The 17,943-nt window shown below is 61.7% G+C and overlaps 2 protein-coding genes across 2 annotated transcripts; both read left to right on the forward strand.

The window, feature by feature from the left end:
- The first annotated feature begins 1,126 nt into the window (after window positions 1-1,126).
- Window positions 1,127-7,503, forward strand: LOC138064922 (uncharacterized). Its single transcript, XM_068929168.1, has 12 exons — window positions 1,127-2,563; window positions 2,964-3,025; window positions 3,570-3,726; window positions 4,075-4,331; window positions 4,455-4,537; window positions 4,983-5,089; window positions 5,264-5,375; window positions 5,660-5,798; window positions 6,146-6,385; window positions 6,688-6,767; window positions 6,954-7,139; window positions 7,400-7,503. Exons 1-12 carry the CDS (start codon window positions 2,485-2,487, stop codon window positions 7,488-7,490), a joined length of 1,593 nt encoding a protein of 530 aa, XP_068785269.1. The 5' UTR covers window positions 1,127-2,484; the 3' UTR covers window positions 7,491-7,503.
- Window positions 7,504-9,475: 1,972 nt separating this feature from the next.
- Window positions 9,476-15,845, forward strand: LOC138064916 (uncharacterized). Its single transcript, XM_068929161.1, has 12 exons — window positions 9,476-10,912; window positions 11,313-11,374; window positions 11,919-12,075; window positions 12,425-12,681; window positions 12,805-12,887; window positions 13,333-13,439; window positions 13,614-13,725; window positions 14,010-14,148; window positions 14,496-14,735; window positions 15,034-15,113; window positions 15,360-15,485; window positions 15,742-15,845. Exons 1-12 carry the CDS (start codon window positions 10,834-10,836, stop codon window positions 15,830-15,832), a joined length of 1,533 nt encoding a protein of 510 aa, XP_068785262.1. The 5' UTR covers window positions 9,476-10,833; the 3' UTR covers window positions 15,833-15,845.
- The last annotated feature ends 2,098 nt before the right edge of the window (window positions 15,846-17,943 follow it).

A 17,943-nucleotide genomic window follows, 5' to 3' on the forward strand; every position in this document is an offset into this window, starting at 1 on the left:
CAGGGTGTCAACTTGGGAGAAGAGCAGCAGCGCAGAGGTGCAGGTGTGGTGGGGCAGCTCTAGGCGTTGCGGGGTCGGCTGAGGGGCCCAAGAGAGTAGGGCTGCGAACGCCTGTTCATCGCTGCGGCAAGCGAGTAGTAGGGCCCGAATGCCTCTTGTCGTGCAAATGCGGCAGCAGCAGGCGTGGCGTCAGGTTGGGAAGAGAGGGGTGCGTTTATTGTGTGGTCGGCTAGGCATGCCAGGGCCCTGTTGGGTGGAAGGGGCGTTGGCTGCAATCACTTGTTGATGGTAATGGCAAGTGAGTGGTTTGGCCAAAAATCACCTTTGTGATAAGACTTTGCTAGTAGGCACGGTCTCAGTTTGGGAAAAGAGAGGAATCAGACCAGTGCTCTTCGCGCAGGCTTGGAGGAGGCATTCAAGTTGCAGCGCAGGGCCCTAGACATATATCTCAGCTGTGAGCAGCATTTGGTGCCAAAGCCCTCTCACCAGCTTCACCTTTCTTGTTGAATCTGCACGTAGGCCTAGTGCCCCTGAGCGGCCTCCTCTGGCATCCCGCCCTACCCATGACCCAGGAGCCCATCTGAGCTTAGCCCAGGGCCATCAGTGCTAGCCCAGCAACGCGATAGCACTGCCGGTCTCCGGCTCCACCACAGGCATATCCCTCTCAGGCCACGGGCCCCAAGGATTACTCCGGGCTGCAGCATTGGTTGGCTGCCTCTGTGTCCTGTGCTCTGGCACCTGCGCTTTAGACCTGGCTCTTCCTCTGCTCAGGGGCAAACCACAGAGCTGCTTCACAGCCGCTAGAGCTTGCCAGAGCTTGCCAGGAAAAGCACCTTTTGAACTGGTGCTAGGGAAAGGCCTCTGTAAGAGCCAGGCCCAGAGTGCAGCCACCCCTCCAGCTTCCCTGCCTCTCCATTTCTTGAAACCCCCCCCCTCCTCCCCTTTTCTGACACCAAGCTTCTCAGCACACGCCCACGCGCTGCACTGCTGCTTTCCTGCCTCCAGTGGGGAGCCTCGAAGGCGAGGTGGCAAGAACTGCATGTTGACTCTTTCCACAGTTGGTAAGACCAACTTCGAGCTGTGTCTTGTAGGGCCAGGCTTTTCTGCTAGTCGCCGAGGGGCAAGGACCACCTGCCTCCCAGTCATGTACGTGTCCTGTGCCCCTGGGAATCGCACCGGCACGACCAATCCAAGGCCAGGCGGGAGGATGCAGGGGTGTCACGCACGCCTGCAAGCATTCGTTAGAGAGCCTTGTAAGAAAGGCACTCGGACGCCGTACGCTACGGATTAAAATGCTCTCTAACGGAGGTGCCATGAGAAGGAAAAAGGGGAAAGCGTAGAAATCCTACATCTCTTTGGATGCTGGGAACCTTGAGCTGTTCAGCACTGGACGCGGCGCAGAACGCCTCTGTGCCGAGTTGCACTGGTATTGCCGTCTTTAGTGCTAAGGAAATCCTGCAGAAACGCTGTTCTTCATTTCTGCTGGCGAGCAAAGGGCTATTTACATGAAAACATGCAGCTTCACGTCAAGAAAAGGACAAGGCCACGCTGGTGGCATCCTGGCCAGGTGCCAAATGGGTGCTGCCTACAGCCTCCTCTGGGAGCGTTAATCGCCTAAGTTTACCCTGCGGCCAAGCGATGTGTGCAGCACAGCCGGAGCCAGGAAGGCTGCGTGTGTCAGGGCTCAGCATGAGCCAGTAGTGGCCTGGGGGCGCTGGGGAGCCCGGGGAGACGCCAGGGCTGTCAGGGCAGGGGCCTCGCCCTCCAGGGCCCATCCCACCCGCCCCAAGCCGGGGAGAAGGGCAGGTCGGGGCTTGGCAGGGGGGGGGCAGCCCTGAGCCCAGGCCATTCAGGCACCTCCATGGTGAGGGGGGCCAGGCCAAGGCTAGGCCGCACAGTCAGCGCGCAGGTCGGGCTCCGGCTCGGCAGGGCCCGTGGCCCGGGAGGGGCACAGCCTTGGCGGAGCTGGGGAGCGCCACTGCTACGCCGTCGCTGGGACAGGGACTGATGGCCCCGAGCTGAGCTGAACCGGGGTCCCGCTTCCAGTTTTGGAAGAGAAGTGGGGGGAAGGGAACGTGCTTCCCGGGGAAAGAGGGCCAATCTCTCTGCTCCTTCCCTGGCTGTGGCATCTCTGTGCTGGTGACCTAATGAGCCCCCAGAGATGACACAGGCTGAGGTCACAGTGGGACGCGCTGCATCACAGAGAGGGGCTCCTCTGTCCCGTGGTGGTGTCCGTCCGCACTTCCCTGCGAAGGCCCGGGCGCTGGCCTGGTGCTGCTCGCTGTGCTCCCCACTGCTGCTCTTTGGAGCCGCTCTGCAGCAAGCAGAGGGGACAGGCGGCAGCAGGGCCACGCCGGGGGCCCCTCTCCGTCGGGCAGAGGAGCAGGGGCGCCTTGGACAGGAAGGAGTGTGGGGCGAGGAGACGACAAGAGCGTCCTTTTCCCCTGGCTGGAGAGGCGAGCTGAGGGCAAGGGGACAAGCGAGATGGAGGGCTGCTGGACCGAGACCATCAGCCCGGAGCAGAGGTCCTTGTTCCCAACGCTCCTGCAGCTCTGCACGGAGGGTAAGGGCTTGGGGAGCTGCTTCCCGAGGTGCCGCGGCGACTGTTGTCTGTCAGAATAGCTGTGGACCCTGGGCTGTGGGGGTGGCTGCACAGGGCTGGGGGGGGCTGTCACGAGAGCCGGGCCTGGGAGGAAAAGGGTCCTGTGTGCCAGAGGGCTGGGGTAGGGTGTCCTGCAGCTCCTGTGGGGTTCTCGAGTGCCTGCCAGAAATGCCCCCGCTGGGCTCGGAGTAAGGCCGGCAGTCTGCAATCGGGAAAAAGCCCGGCTCCGCAGCCAGGACAATGGCTTCTGGGAGGGTTTGTGTAGGCCTGCATCTGTCACCGCCGGGGTTAGGAGCTTGCTTGGGGAGAGGTTGTGAGCTGCTTGGCCCGGGGCCTGACGTGTCCTTCCCTTGCTTTCCAGAGATTGTCGCAATTTGGGACGCTGTGTCCAATTACATCCTGGAACAGCTGATGCGGGACAAGGTGGGCTGGTGTCCTGGTCGCCCCAGCTCTGGAGGGTTTCAGCTGCCTGGAGAGCCCTGGGTGCCCGGGAGCAAGCCTTCCCCCAGCGCCACGGCAGCACACCACAAGCAGCCCGTGTGCTGCAGAGCAGCTTTCTGGCCAGCCAGGAGAGAAACCACGTGCACCTCTAGCGTGAGAAAGCGTTTGGCACGTCCCTGGGCTTCTCTCTTCCCTGTGGCCCCAGAGGAAAGACCAAGCAGAGAGACGGGGCGGCTGTGCCAGGGCTGTTGGAAACCCCTGGAATCTTCTCTAGCCGAGGGACGTTAGCGAACACTTCAGGGAGGGCGAGGACACAATCCGGGCAATGTGGCTCTTCTCTAAAGGCTTCCAAAGGCTTTTTTTTTTTTTTTTTTTTTTTTTTCCAAAGGCTTCCATTTGTATGTCAGGAGTGGGCAGGGCACAGAGCAGCGTTCCCACGCTCTGGCAAACATCACGGTTTTTTGGTTTTTTTTTTTCCACCACCAGAAGACTTACCGGTGGGCCTTTTTGTCTTTGCTGCGTGCAGGGTGTCCTGGTAGCGGGGCTCGGGACCTTCTGCACGGTCCGAGAGCCACTGCACCTCGGCAAAGATGACGTGCGGATGGTTCGAAGGCCTCTTTTCCAGCTGGGCATGGACATGGTCTGGCTGCAGGGGCTCCAGCGCCCCAAAGGGACTCTCCCTGGTGAGACGGCAGTGGCCACCCTCTGCTTCCCCTTGCCACATCACGTACGGGGCGGGTTGGGTGCTCCCTGCTCTTTGGAAGGGGCAGGGAGAAGTAGGGATGTCCAGCTTCACCCGCTCCCCCCCACCCCCCAACACACTGCCCCCCGCCCCCCCCCCCCCTCCCCGAGAGCTCTTTCTGAAAAGGACTTTTTCTGTAGTATTTTGTGCTACAGAATTTTGTGCACACAGTCGGGCTCTCTCCTTTGAACTGCCCTAGCACCTGACTCCACGCCACTCACATTTCTTGATGGCCCAACAATGCAAAGCTGGCCTGCGGTGGCAGTGACGTTGTTCCTCCTCTGTGTAGACGACATCAAGATCAAGCCGCTGAACTACCGGCGGTTGTCCCTGGCCACCTCCTTCTCGAGGCACGTGGTGGAAGACTGTGTGGCGGAGACCATCCGCTTGTTCTCTTCCCACGTGAGGAACAAAGAGAACGTCGCCTTTGCCTTCAGAGACATCGGTGTTCTGACCCGCCAAAAAGACAGCATGCACATGAGGTTTTATGCCCACTGCACCCAGCGGCTGGAGGGCACTGCAAGCCTGACTGCGGCCCTCTGCAGTGTAAGTTGCTCAGGTTTTCCAGGCTACTTTGATTTCTCTGGGAATCCTGAATGGTCTGCTGCCTTTGGGAGCAAGGAGAGAACTGCCTTGGAAGCCTCCCAATGGGTCTGTGTTACATTGCAGAGACTGCGTACGACAGATCTGTCCGTCTCCGGCAGACGTGCTGCTCTGGGGACCCGGTCGAGCCCCGTCCACGTGTTCCCGAGGTGAGCGTGTTTCCTTTGCAGCCCTCGGCCAACGGAGCAGGCAGCTTCCCAGCTGCTGCTCGGGACCGGGCCCCGCCAGGGCGCGACACTCACCATCGAGTTGGGAATAACTCGCACGGCGATCGGTTCCCGCTTCACTAATGCTCAGCTTGGGCTACACGTGTCTTTGCCTGGAGTGACCGGGAATCGTGACCGCCTTTCTCGTGGCCAGCCTGCCGTCCTTCCCATCAGAGAGAAGGGACTGCACACAGAGAGGCATTTAGGCTACGCCTTCTGTCTTTTGGGGGAAGAGTGCCAAAGAAAAGCCCCCAAAGAGCTGTGCACGGACACAAAGGAGGTGGGACGCGAGCAGGTCTCAAAGGGCAGTGAGGAGGATCAGTGTTCGCAAGCTGCAAAGGGGAGACGGTGCCCTTTCTTCAAAGCTGGGTTGTCTTTTGCTTTCCAGGTTTCAGCTCACTGTGGAAAGCAGCCCGGAGGCCAAGGCTGCCCCCGCCGGCTCCCCACAGGAGAAGGAGCTGGAAGAAGAGCTCGGGGCTGTCAGGAGCAGCAAAGGTAAGGGAAACGCTCCCTCCTGAGCCGGTTGGGTCCCTGTCCCACGCTGGGTGACAGCAGCCAGGTTAAGATGTGCCCTCCCCCCCCGTCCCCTTCCCCGTCCCGTCCTGTCCCCCGTCCCCGTCCCCCCGGCAAGGGGCTGCTCTGAAGAGCTTCCTTGTGCCCTACTTACAGAGCAGCGTCCTGGCAAGCTGCTGCAGCACCGGGAGGAGCTTTCTCTCCCCACGCTGCCAAACTGCGGGGCAGGCACGAGGGGGCAAGGCGCGGAGAGGAAGCCTCCTGCCAGGTGAGACCCTTGGGGGAAGGGCTGAGGGGGACACTAGTACCTGCGCAGGGGAGACATCCCCTTTGGCCATGCCGGCCCGGCCCGAGGGACTCGAAAAGGCTCCTGACGCGTGTCCCACCAAAGGCGCCCTCTTGCTGCACGGCAAGCACGCGCAGGTTTGCGGGAGAGCCTCACGTTGGCTTCGTTTCCCTCCAGCGTCCCGATCTTTTGGGGAGCTGAACGCAACTCTTTATTAGCAAACGCCTCCTGCCCTTGTCCTAACGCCTCCTGTGGTGTCTTCTCAGGATCATTCTGAACCCGACAGCCCCCATGCTGGGCACCTCCCTGGGGAAGGAGGTTGGCGTTAAATACCTCCCGCATCCTCCCGCCGGACCTCGGCCTGGCCGCGCCGGCGCCGGCGCCACTGCCAGGAGCGCAGCACAGGTGCGTGAGCGGGCTCTGGGCAGTCCTTGCATCTCACTGACCGCTAGGAAAGCTCAGTCCTATGAGACTCACTCCGAGAAGGGCCCCCAGTGTGTGCTCACTGGAGCCGTCAGCGGCCTCTCTGGCTGCTACTTTGGGGCGTAGTTAGGCACGACTTTTACAACGGCTTTTTCAGCCTGCCTTCTGCTGAAAAACCCGCAAAAGAGTGATTGGTGGTGGTGAGGCTGCAGACAAGGGGCAGAAGAGCGGGAGAAGAGCAAAAGCCAACACCCCCCCCCCCACCACCCACCCAGAATCCCCACCCAAACAGACAAGACTAATACTGTTGCCTTTCCACGGCGCCCCAGGAAACAGCCTGCCCTCCCACGCAGAGCTTAGGAAGAGCTGCCCGTGTCTCCCTCTTGCGAGAGAAGCAAAGGCAGGACCAAGCACCGTGGGAGGAACAGCAGGCCGCCCTGGAGAAACACGCCCAGCGTCAGGCCCAGGTACAGGCCGCTGCCTGCCTCCAAGGAGCAGCGCCCAAGCTGGCCCACCCCTTCCTAGGAGGGAGACGGCTGCAGCCAGGTCCCGGAGCCAGAAGGAGCCAGGTGCCGGAGCCAGGGCAGCTGGGGGGGGGGGGGGGGTGGGTGGGTTGCCTCCCCACTAGGCAAGCTCTGCCTGCAGTGCCTGCCCTCGAGCCGGAAACCGGCTCTCAGGGGCAGCTGGCTGACGTGCCGGGGGCAGAGCTCCAGGGGCCCAGCTATGGTAGCCCGTTGTAGCAGCTCCTTGTGTAGCCTGAGTCTGGCTTACAAGGACTAGGTGCCTCCCCTGCGAGTGGGCCAGTGCTATCATCTCCCCCACGCAGCCCTCCATCCTGAAACCATTTCTTCTTCTTTTCCTTGCAAAACAGATCATGCTGCTGGAGAAGCAAGTCCACCTCGAGCAGCGCCGCTACCCAGACACTGACATGCTGGGGAGGCCCCCCCCAAAGTAAGCGTGTGGGGGCGTGCAAGCTCAGAGCCAGGGCCAGGGCCAGTCGACGGGCTGTGACCGACCCCCTCCCCCCCTCCCCCCTCCCCCCCCCCAACCTTGAGGTGCCAGGAGCCCAACTGCCTCAGCTCCGGGGCACATCTTACAACAGCCCCTGGTTTCCTCTCTTCCAACTTGGGTTTGCAGGGCCTGGGGCCAGAAGGGTCCCGGGAGAGCAGGAGAGGGACTTTGTCACTCCTATTGCAGGCAAGTGTCCCCGCAAGCAAAGCAGAACATGCAGCTTATGACATCATACAAAGTTCTTCGGGACAGGTGGAAGGAAAGGGTGGAACAAAACCGACAGAGGCTGAAGAAGGAGGAGGCGGCGCGCCGGTAAATACCTCCCAAGCCAGGCGGGTTGCCCCCTTCCTGCAATGCCCTTCCTGCCATGGCCCTGGGGAAAGAGGGTCTTTTCCAGCCCCACCTCGGGCTTGGAAGCAGCCTTGGAGCCTGGCCTGGGCTCACACATCCCGCCCACTCCAGCGCGGTGGAGGGGGGGGTGGGCGTGCACCATAAGATTTCCAGGCACATCTCAAGTGGCGCCACATCTTCCTCCTGACCCGTGCCCCCCCCCCCCCCCCCCCTCCCCGCAGCGCTTTGGTGATGTGCCGCCTCCGGAGCAGAGAGCAGCAGGACAGCATGCTGGGCAGTTACCACAGAAATGGCTTTTATCCACGGAAATAAACTGCCTTTCCGAGTTGGTGTGAGCCTTTCCTTGGTGGGGTGTGAAAGTGCAAGGGGCAGCAGGGCAGCTTCCGAGGGGCTGGGAAGCAAGGGGAGTGGGGCAGCCCCTCTCCTGGGCAGCTCTCGCCCGGGCCATGCCCTAGCAGGTGACTTTGGGGACTGCCCTGCCAGAGGAGAGGTGAGGGAAAGGTTTTGCGGGGGGAGAGCGTGTGTGACTCAGCCGCCTGAATCCTGACAAGCTCTTGCATGGGCACCGAGTCTTTGGTGCACCATGTCCCCGCCTGAAACGCGGGGAGCGCTCTCTCTCCTCCAGGCAGGCCCTGGGGGGGGGTGGCAGCCGCTCCTTGGCATGGCCCAGAGCCAGCTCCCTCAGTGCGAAGGCTGAATGGACCCAGAGGCTGGCCACGCCCCCCCCAGCCAGACCCGGGCCCCTCTGGGGCCGAGGTAGGACACGGGAATGCAAGAGCTCCCACCGGCACTCCCGCCAGGCCATTCGCTTCCTCGCCAAGCAGTGGAGTGGCTTGAGGGGAAAGCAGAGGGGCGGTTACCGCGAGGCTGGCCACGCGTGCGCGGGCCAGGGTAGGGCCAAAGAGGCGTTGGCTGCGAGCCCTTGCTGGTGGGCGCAGCAAGGCAGTAGAGGGGCCGAGATGGCGCTTCTGGTGCGAGTTGTCGAGGGGGCAGGGGGTCAAGGTGGGAAAAGCGTGAAAGGGCAGAGGCACTGCTGTTTGGGGGCTGGACTCGGCGTGGCTGGGCCGCTGCGGGGCCCAAGAGAACTTGGCTACAAGCACTTCTGGGTGGCGGTGGTGGCAAGGGAGTGGATTGGCCAGGATTGCGTTGCTTGTGTGAGTCACCCTGTCGGCAGGGTGTCAACTTGGGAGAAGAGCAGCAGCGCAGAGGTGCAGGTGTGGTGGGGCAGCTCTAGGCGTTGCGGGGTCGGCTGAGGGGCCCAAGAGAGTAGGGCTGCGAACGCCTGTTCATCGCTGCGGCAAGCGAGTAGTAGGGCCCGAATGCCTCTTGTCGTGCAAATGCGGCAGCAGCAGGCGTGGCGTCAGGTTGGGAAGAGAGGGGTGCGTTTATTGTGTGGTCGGCTAGGCATGCCAGGGCCCTGTTGGGTGGAAGGGGCGTTGGCTGCAATCACTTGTTGATGGTAATGGCAAGTGAGTGGTTTGGCCAAAAATCACCTTTGTGATAAGACTTTGCTAGTAGGCACGGTCTCAGTTTGGGAAAAGAGAGGAATCAGACCAGTGCTCTTCGCGCAGGCTTGGAGGAGGCATTCAAGTTGCAGCGCAGGGCCCTAGACATATATCTCAGCTGTGAGCAGCATTTGGTGCCAAAGCCCTCTCACCAGCTTCACCTTTCTTGTTGAATCTGCACGTAGGCCTAGTGCCCCTGAGCGGCCTCCTCTGGCATCCCGCCCTACCCATGACCCAGGAGCCCATCTGAGCTTAGCCCAGGGCCATCAGTGCTAGCCCAGCAACGCGATAGCACTGCCGGTCTCCGGCTCCACCACAGGCATATCCCTCTCAGGCCACGGGCCCCAAGGATTACTCCGGGCTGCAGCATTGGTTGGCTGCCTCTGTGTCCTGTGCTCTGGCACCTGCGCTTTAGACCTGGCTCTTCCTCTGCTCAGGGGCAAACCACAGAGCTGCTTCACAGCCGCTAGAGCTTGCCAGAGCTTGCCAGGAAAAGCACCTTTTGAACTGGTGCTAGGGAAAGGCCTCTGTAAGAGCCAGGCCCAGAGTGCAGCCACCCCTCCAGCTTCCCTGCCTCTCCATTTCTTGAAACCCCCCCCCTCCTCCCCTTTTCTGACACCAAGCTTCTCAGCACACGCCCACGCGCTGCACTGCTGCTTTCCTGCCTCCAGTGGGGAGCCTCGAAGGCGAGGTGGCAAGAACTGCATGTTGACTCTTTCCACAGTTGGTAAGACCAACTTCGAGCTGTGTCTTGTAGGGCCAGGCTTTTCTGCTAGTCGCCGAGGGGCAAGGACCACCTGCCTCCCAGTCATGTACGTGTCCTGTGCCCCTGGGAATCGCACCGGCACGACCAATCCAAGGCCAGGCGGGAGGATGCAGGGGTGTCACGCACGCCTGCAAGCATTCGTTAGAGAGCCTTGTAAGAAAGGCACTCGGACGCCGTACGCTACGGATTAAAATGCTCTCTAACGGAGGTGCCATGAGAAGGAAAAAGGGGAAAGCGTAGAAATCCTACATCTCTTTGGATGCTGGGAACCTTGAGCTGTTCAGCACTGGACGCGGCGCAGAACGCCTCTGTGCCGAGTTGCACTGGTATTGCCGTCTTTAGTGCTAAGGAAATCCTGCAGAAACGCTGTTCTTCATTTCTGCTGGCGAGCAAAGGGCTATTTACATGAAAACATGCAGCTTCACGTCAAGAAAAGGACAAGGCCACGCTGGTGGCATCCTGGCCAGGTGCCAAATGGGTGCTGCCTACAGCCTCCTCTGGGAGCGTTAATCGCCTAAGTTTACCCTGCGGCCAAGCGATGTGTGCAGCACAGCCGGAGCCAGGAAGGCTGCGTGTGTCAGGGCTCAGCATGAGCCAGTAGTGGCCTGGGGGCGCTGGGGAGCCCGGGGAGACGCCAGGGCTGTCAGGGCAGGGGCCTCGCCCTCCAGGGCCCATCCCACCCGCCCCAAGCCGGGGAGAAGGGCAGGTCGGGGCTTGGCAGGGGGGGGGCAGCCCTGAGCCCAGGCCATTCAGGCACCTCCATGGTGAGGGGGGCCAGGCCAAGGCTAGGCCGCACAGTCAGCGCGCAGGTCGGGCTCCGGCTCGGCAGGGCCCGTGGCCCGGGAGGGGCACAGCCTTGGCGGAGCTGGGGAGCGCCACTGCTACGCCGTCGCTGGGACAGGGACTGATGGCCCCGAGCTGAGCTGAACCGGGGTCCCGCTTCCAGTTTTGGAAGAGAAGTGGGGGGAAGGGAACGTGCTTCCCGGGGAAAGAGGGCCAATCTCTCTGCTCCTTCCCTGGCTGTGGCATCTCTGTGCTGGTGACCTAATGAGCCCCCAGAGATGACACAGGCTGAGGTCACAGTGGGACGCGCTGCATCACAGAGAGGGGCTCCTCTGTCCCGTGGTGGTGTCCGTCCGCACTTCCCTGCGAAGGCCCGGGCGCTGGCCTGGTGCTGCTCGCTGTGCTCCCCACTGCTGCTCTTTGGAGCCGCTCTGCAGCAAGCAGAGGGGACAGGCGGCAGCAGGGCCACGCCGGGGGCCCCTCTCCGTCGGGCAGAGGAGCAGGGGCGCCTTGGACAGGAAGGAGTGTGGGGCGAGGAGACGACAAGAGCGTCCTTTTCCCCTGGCTGGAGAGGCGAGCTGAGGGCAAGGGGACAAGCGAGATGGAGGGCTGCTGGACCGAGACCATCAGCCCGGAGCAGAGGTCCTTGTTCCCAACGCTCCTGCAGCTCTGCACGGAGGGTAAGGGCTTGGGGAGCTGCTTCCCGAGGTGCCGCGGCGACTGTTGTCTGTCAGAATAGCTGTGGACCCTGGGCTGTGGGGGTGGCTGCACAGGGCTGGGGGGGGCTGTCACGAGAGCCGGGCCTGGGAGGAAAAGGGTCCTGTGTGCCAGAGGGCTGGGGTAGGGTGTCCTGCAGCTCCTGTGGGGTTCTCGAGTGCCTGCCAGAAATGCCCCCGCTGGGCTCGGAGTAAGGCCAGCAGTCTGCAATCGGGAAAAAGCCCGGCTCCGCAGCCAGGACAATGGCTTCTGGGAGGGTTTGTGTAGGCCTGCATCTGTCACCGCCGGGGTTAGGAGCTTGCTTGGGGAGAGGTTGTGAGCTGCTTGGCCCGGGGCCTGACGTGTCCTTCCCTTGCTTTCCAGAGATTGTCGCAATTTGGGACGCTGTGTCCAATTACATCCTGGAACAGCTGATGCGGGACAAGGTGGGCTGGTGTCCTGGTCGCCCCAGCTCTGGAGGGTTTCAGCTGCCTGGAGAGCCCTGGGTGCCCGGGAGCAAGCCTTCCCCCAGCGCCACGGCAGCACACCACAAGCAGCCCGTGTGCTGCAGAGCAGCTTTCTGGCCAGCCAGGAGAGAAACCACGTGCACCTCTAGCGTGAGAAAGCGTTTGGCACGTCCCTGGGCTTCTCTCTTCCCTGTGGCCCCAGAGGAAAGACCAAGCAGAGAGACGGGGCGGCTGTGCCAGGGCTGTTGGAAACCCCTGGAATCTTCTCTAGCCGAGGGACGTTAGCGAACACTTCAGGGAGGGCGAGGACACAATCCGGGCAATGTGGCTCTTCTCTAAAGGCTTCCAAAGGCTTTTTTTTTTTTTTTTTTTTTTTTTTCCAAAGGCTTCCATTTGTATGTCAGGAGTGGGCAGGGCACAGAGCAGCGTTCCCACGCTCTGGCAAACATCACGGTTTTTTGGTTTTTTTTTTTCCACCACCAGAAGACTTACCGGTGGGCCTTTTTGTCTTTGCTGCGTGCAGGGTGTCCTGGTAGCGGGGCTCGGGACCTTCTGCACGGTCCGAGAGCCACTGCACCTCGGCAAAGATGACGTGCGGATGGTTCGAAGGCCTCTTTTCCAGCTGGGCATGGACATGGTCTGGCTGCAGGGGCTCCAGCGCCCCAAAGGGACTCTCCCTGGTGAGACGGCAGTGGCCACCCTCTGCTTCCCCTTGCCACATCACGTACGGGGCGGGTTGGGTGCTCCCTGCTCTTTGGAAGGGGCAGGGAGAAGTAGGGATGTCCAGCTTCACCCGCTCCCCCCCACCCCCCAACACACTGCCCCCCGCCCCCCCCCCCCCCTCCCCGAGAGCTCTTTCTGAAAAGGACTTTTTCTGTAGTATTTTGTGCTACAGAATTTTGTGCACACAGTCGGGCTCTCTCCTTTGAACTGCCCTAGCACCTGACTCCACGCCACTCACATTTCTTGATGGCCCAACAATGCAAAGCTGGCCTGCGGTGGCAGTGACGTTGTTCCTCCTCTGTGTAGACGACATCAAGATCAAGCCGCTGAACTACCGGCGGTTGTCCCTGGCCACCTCCTTCTCGAGGCACGTGGTGGAAGACTGTGTGGCGGAGACCATCCGCTTGTTCTCTTCCCACGTGAGGAACAAAGAGAACGTCGCCTTTGCCTTCAGAGACATCGGTGTTCTGACCCGCCAAAAAGACAGCATGCACATGAGGTTTTATGCCCACTGCACCCAGCGGCTGGAGGGCACTGCAAGCCTGACTGCGGCCCTCTGCAGTGTAAGTTGCTCAGGTTTTCCAGGCTACTTTGATTTCTCTGGGAATCCTGAATGGTCTGCTGCCTTTGGGAGCAAGGAGAGAACTGCCTTGGAAGCCTCCCAATGGGTCTGTGTTACATTGCAGAGACTGCGTACGACAGATCTGTCCGTCTCCGGCAGACGTGCTGCTCTGGGGACCCGGTCGAGCCCCGTCCACGTGTTCCCGAGGTGAGCGTGTTTCCTTTGCAGCCCTCGGCCAACGGAGCAGGCAGCTTCCCAGCTGCTGCTCGGGACCGGGCCCCGCCAGGGCGCGACACTCACCATCGAGTTGGGAATAACTCGCACGGCGATCGGTTCCCGCTTCACTAATGCTCAGCTTGGGCTACACGTGTCTTTGCCTGGAGTGACCGGGAATCGTGACCGCCTTTCTCGTGGCCAGCCTGCCGTCCTTCCCATCAGAGAGAAGGGACTGCACACAGAGAGGCATTTAGGCTACGCCTTCTGTCTTTTGGGGGAAGAGTGCCAAAAAAAAGCCCCCAAAGAGCTGTGCACGGACACAAAGGAGGTGGGACGCGAGCAGGTCTCAAAGGGCAGTGAGGAGGATCAGTGTTCGCAAGCTGCAAAGGGGAGACGGTGCCCTTTCTTCAAAGCTGGGTTGTCTTTTGCTTTCCAGGTTTCAGCTCACTGTGGAAAGCAGCCCGGAGGCCAAGGCTGCCCCCGCCGGCTCCCCACAGGAGAAGGAGCTGGAAGAAGAGCTCGGGGCTGTCAGGAGCAGCAAAGGTAAGGGAAACGCTCCCTCCTGAGCCGGTTGGGTCCCTGTCCCACGCTGGGTGACAGCAGCCAGGTTAAGATGTGCCCTCCCCCCCCGTCCCCTTCCCCGTCCCGTCCTGTCCCCCGTCCCCGTCCCCCCGGCAAGGGGCTGCTCTGAAGAGCTTCCTTGTGCCCTACTTACAGAGCAGCGTCCTGGCAAGCTGCTGCAGCACCGGGAGGAGCTTTCTCTCCCCACGCTGCCAAACTGCGGGGCAGGCACGAGGGGGCAAGGCGCGGAGAGGAAGCCTCCTGCCAGGTGAGACCCTTGGGGGAAGGGCTGAGGGGGACACTAGTACCTGCGCAGGGGAGACATCCCCTTTGGCCATGCCGGCCCGGCCCGAGGGACTCGAAAAGGCTCCTGACGCGTGTCCCACCAAAGGCGCCCTCTTGCTGCACGGCAAGCACGCGCAGGTTTGCGGGAGAGCCTCACGTTGGCTTCGTTTCCCTCCAGCGTCCCGATCTTTTGGGGAGCTGAACGCAACTCTTTATTAGCAAACGCCTCCTGCCCTTGTCCTAACGCCTCCTGTGGTGTCTTCTCAGGATCATTCTGAACCCGACAGCCCCCATGCTGGGCACCTCCCTGGGGAAGGAGGTTGGCGTTAAATACCTCCCGCATCCTCCCGCCGGACCTCGGCCTGGCCGCGCCGGCGCCGGCGCCACTGCCAGGAGCGCAGCACAGGTGCGTGAGCGGGCTCTGGGCAGTCCTTGCATCTCACTGACCGCTAGGAAAGCTCAGTCCTATGAGACTCACTCCGAGAAGGGCCCCCAGTGTGTGCTCACTGGAGCCGTCAGCGGCCTCTCTGGCTGCTACTTTGGGGCGTAGTTAGGCACGACTTTTACAACGGCTTTTTCAGCCTGCCTTCTGCTGAAAAACCCGCAAAAGAGTGATTGGTGGTGGTGAGGCTGCAGACAAGGGGCAGAAGAGCGGGAGAAGAGCAAAAGCCAACACCCCCCCCCCCACCACCCACCCAGAATCCCCACCCAAACAGACAAGACTAATACTGTTGCCTTTCCACGGCGCCCCAGGAAACAGCCTGCCCTCCCACGCAGAGCTTAGGAAGAGCTGCCCGTGTCTCCCTCTTGCGAGAGAAGCAAAGGCAGGACCAAGCACCGTGGGAGGAACAGCAGGCCGCCCTGGAGAAACACGCCCAGCGTCAGGCCCAGGTACAGGCCGCTGCCTGCCTCCAAGGAGCAGCGCCCAAGCTGGCCCACCCCTTCCTAGGAGGGAGACGGCTGCAGCCAGGTCCCGGAGCCAGAAGGAGCCAGGTGCCGGAGCCAGGGCAGCTGGGGGGGGGGGGTGGGTGGGTTGCCTCCCCACTAGGCAAGCTCTGCCTGCGGTGCCTGCCCTCGAGCCGGAAACCGGCTCTCAGGGGCAGCTGGCTGACGTGCCGGGGGCAGAGCTCCAGGGGCCCAGCTATGGTAGCCCGTTGTAGCAGCTCCTTGTGTAGCCTGAGTCTGGCTTACAAGGACTAGGTGCCTCCCCTGCGAGTGGGCCAGTGCTATCATCTCCCCCACGCAGCCCTCCATCCTGAAACCATTTCTTCTTCTTTTCCTTGCAAAACAGATCATGCTGCTGGAGAAGCAAGTCCACCTCGAGCAGCGCCGCTACCCAGACACTGACATGCTGGGGAGGCCCCCCCCAAAGTAAGCGTGTGGGGGCGTGCAAGCTCAGAGCCAGGGCCAGGGCCAGTCGACGGGCTGTGACCGACCCCCTCCCCCCCTCCCCCCTCCCCCCCCCCAACCTTGAGGTGCCAGGAGCCCAACTGCCTCAGCTCCGGGGCACATCTTACAACAGCCCCTGGTTTCCTCTCTTCCAACTTGGGTTTGCAGGGCCTGGGGCCAGAAGGGTCCCGGGAGAGCAGGAGAGGGACTTTGTCACTCCTATTGCAGGCAAGTGTCCCCGCAAGCAAAGCAGAACATGCAGCTTATGACATCATACAAAGTTCTTCGGGACAGGTGGAAGGAAAGGGTGGAACAAAACCGACAGAGGCTGAAGAAGGAGGAGGCGGCGCGCCGGTAAATACCTCCCAAGCCAGGCGGGTTGCCCCCTTCCTGCAATGCCCTTCCTGCCATGGCCCTGGGGAAAGAGGGTCTTTTCCAGCCCCACCTCGGGCTTGGAAGCAGCCTTGGAGCCTGGCCTGGGCTCACACATCCCGCCCACTCCAGCGCGGTGGAGGGGGGGGTGGGCGTGCACCATAAGATTTCCAGGCACATCTCAAGTGGCGCCACATCTTCCTCCTGACCCGTGCCCCCCCCCCCCCCCTCCCCGCAGCGCTTTGGTGATGTGCCGCCTCCGGAGCAGAGAGCAGCAGGACAGCATGCTGGGCAGTTACCACAGAAATGGCTTTTATCCACGGAAATAAACTGCCTTTCCGAGTTGGTGTGAGCCTTTCCTTGGTGGGGTGTGAAAGTGCAAGGGGCAGCAGGGCAGCTTCCGAGGGGCTGGGAAGCAAGGGGAGTGGGGCAGCCCCTCTCCTGGGCAGCTCTCGCCCGGGCCATGCCCTAGCAGGTGACTTTGGGGACTGCCCTGCCAGAGGAGAGGTGAGGGAAAGGTTTTGCGGGGGGAGAGCGTGTGTGACTCAGCCGCCTGAATCCTGACAAGCTCTTGCATGGGCACCGAGTCTTTGGTGCACCATGTCCCCGCCTGAAACGCGGGGAGCGCTCTCTCTCCTCCAGGCAGGCCCTGGGGGGGGGTGGCAGCCGCTCCTTGGCATGGCCCAGAGCCAGCTCCCTCAGTGCGAAGGCTGAATGGACCCAGAGGCTGGCCACGCCCCCCCCAGCCAGACCCGGGCCCCTCTGGGGCCGAGGTAGGACACGGGAATGCAAGAGCTCCCACCGGCACTCCCGCCAGGCCATTCGCTTCCTCGCCAAGCAGTGGAGTGGCTTGAGGGGAAAGCAGAGGGGCGGTTACCGCGAGGCTGGCCACGCGTGCGCGGGCCAGGGTAGGGCCAAAGAGGCGTTGGCTGCGAGCCCTTGCTGGTGGGCGCAGCAAGGCAGTAGAGGGGCCGAGATGGCGCTTCTGGTGCGAGTTGTCGAGGGGGCAGGGGGTCAAGGTGGGAAAAGCGTGAAAGGGCAGAGGCACTGCTGTTTGGGGGCTGGACTCGGCGTGGCTGGGCCGCTGCGGGGCCCAAGAGAACTTGGCTACAAGCACTTCTGGGTGGCGGTGGTGGCAAGGGAGTGGATTGGCCAGGATTGCGTTGCTTGTGTGAGTCACCCTGTCGGCAGGGTGTCAACTTGGGAGAAGAGCAGCAGCGCAGAGGTGCAGGTGTGGTGGGGCAGCTCTAGGCGTTGCGGGGTCGGCTGAGGGGCCCAAGAGAGTAGGGCTGCGAACGCCTGTTCATCGCTGCGGCAAGCGAGTAGTAGGGCCCGAATGCCTCTTGTCGTGCAAATGCGGCAGCAGCAGGCGTGGCGTCAGGTTGGGAAGAGAGGGGTGCGTTTATTGTGTGGTCGGCTAGGCATGCCAGGGCCCTGTTGGGTGGAAGGGGCGTTGGCTGCAATCACTTGTTGATGGTAATGGCAAGTGAGTGGTTTGGCCAAAAATCACCTTTGTGATAAGACTTTGCTAGTAGGCACGGTCTCAGTTTGGGAAAAGAGAGGAATCAGACCAGTGCTCTTCGCGCAGGCTTGGAGGAGGCATTCAAGTTGCAGCGCAGGGCCCTAGACATATATCTCAGCTGTGAGCAGCATTTGGTGCCAAAGCCCTCTCACCAGCTTCACCTTTCTTGTTGAATCTGCACGTAGGCCTAGTGCCCCTGAGCGGCCTCCTCTGGCATCCCGCCCTACCCATGACCCAGGAGCCCATCTGAGCTTAGCCCAGGGCCATCAGTGCTAGCCCAGCAACGCGATAGCACTGCCGGTCTCCGGCTCCACCACAGGCATATCCCTCTCAGGCCACGGGCCCCAAGGATTACTCCGGGCTGCAGCATTGGTTGGCTGCCTCTGTGTCCTGTGCTCTGGCACCTGCGCTTTAGACCTGGCTCTTCCTCTGCTCAGGGGCAAACCACAGAGCTGCTTCACAGCCGCTAGAGCTTGCCAGAGCTTGCCAGGAAAAGCACCTTTTGAACTGGTGCTAGGGAAAGGCCTCTGTAAGAGCCAGGCCCAGAGTGCAGCCACCCCTCCAGCTTCCCTGCCTCTCCATTTCTTGAAACCCCCCCCCCCTCCCCTTTTCTGACACCAAGCTTCTCAGCACACGCCCACGCGCTGCACTGCTGCTTTCCTGCCTCCAGTGGGGAGCCTCGAAGGCGAGGTGGCAAGAACTGCATGTTGACTCTTTCCACAGTTGGTAAGACCAACTTCGAGCTGTGTCTTGTAGGGCCAGGCTTTTCTGCTAGTCGCCGAGGGGCAAGGACCACCTGCCTCCCAGTCATGTACGTGTCCTGTGCCCCTGGGAATCGCACCGGCACGACCAATCCAAGGCCAGGCGGGAGGATGCAGGGGTGTCACGCACGCCTGCAAGCATTCGTTAGAGAGCCTT

The sequence above is a fragment of the Struthio camelus genome, unplaced genomic scaffold, assembly GCF_040807025.1.
Source record: "Struthio camelus isolate bStrCam1 unplaced genomic scaffold, bStrCam1.hap1 HAP1_SCAFFOLD_124, whole genome shotgun sequence".
Lineage (NCBI taxonomy): Eukaryota > Metazoa > Chordata > Aves > Struthioniformes > Struthionidae > Struthio > Struthio camelus.

Bases quoted from the DNA above. Each gene is read 5' to 3' on its own strand.
- LOC138064922 (XM_068929168.1), top strand. From the start codon at position 2,485: ATGGAGGGCTGCTGGACCGAGACCATCAGCCCGGAGCAGAGGTCCTTG. The intron at 6,386-6,687 runs GTGCCGGAGCCA...CTTGCAAAACAG, and splicing joins CCGGAGCCAGAAGGAGCCAG to ATCATGCTGCTGGAGAAGCA. The intron at 6,768-6,953 runs GTAAGCGTGTGG...TTGGGTTTGCAG, and splicing joins CTGGGGAGGCCCCCCCCAAA to GGCCTGGGGCCAGAAGGGTC.
- LOC138064916 (XM_068929161.1), top strand. From the start codon at position 10,834: ATGGAGGGCTGCTGGACCGAGACCATCAGCCCGGAGCAGAGGTCCTTG. The intron at 12,076-12,424 runs GTGAGACGGCAG...TCCTCTGTGTAG, and splicing joins CCCCAAAGGGACTCTCCCTG to ACGACATCAAGATCAAGCCG. The intron at 14,149-14,495 runs GTGCGTGAGCGG...ACGGCGCCCCAG, and splicing joins CTGCCAGGAGCGCAGCACAG to GAAACAGCCTGCCCTCCCAC.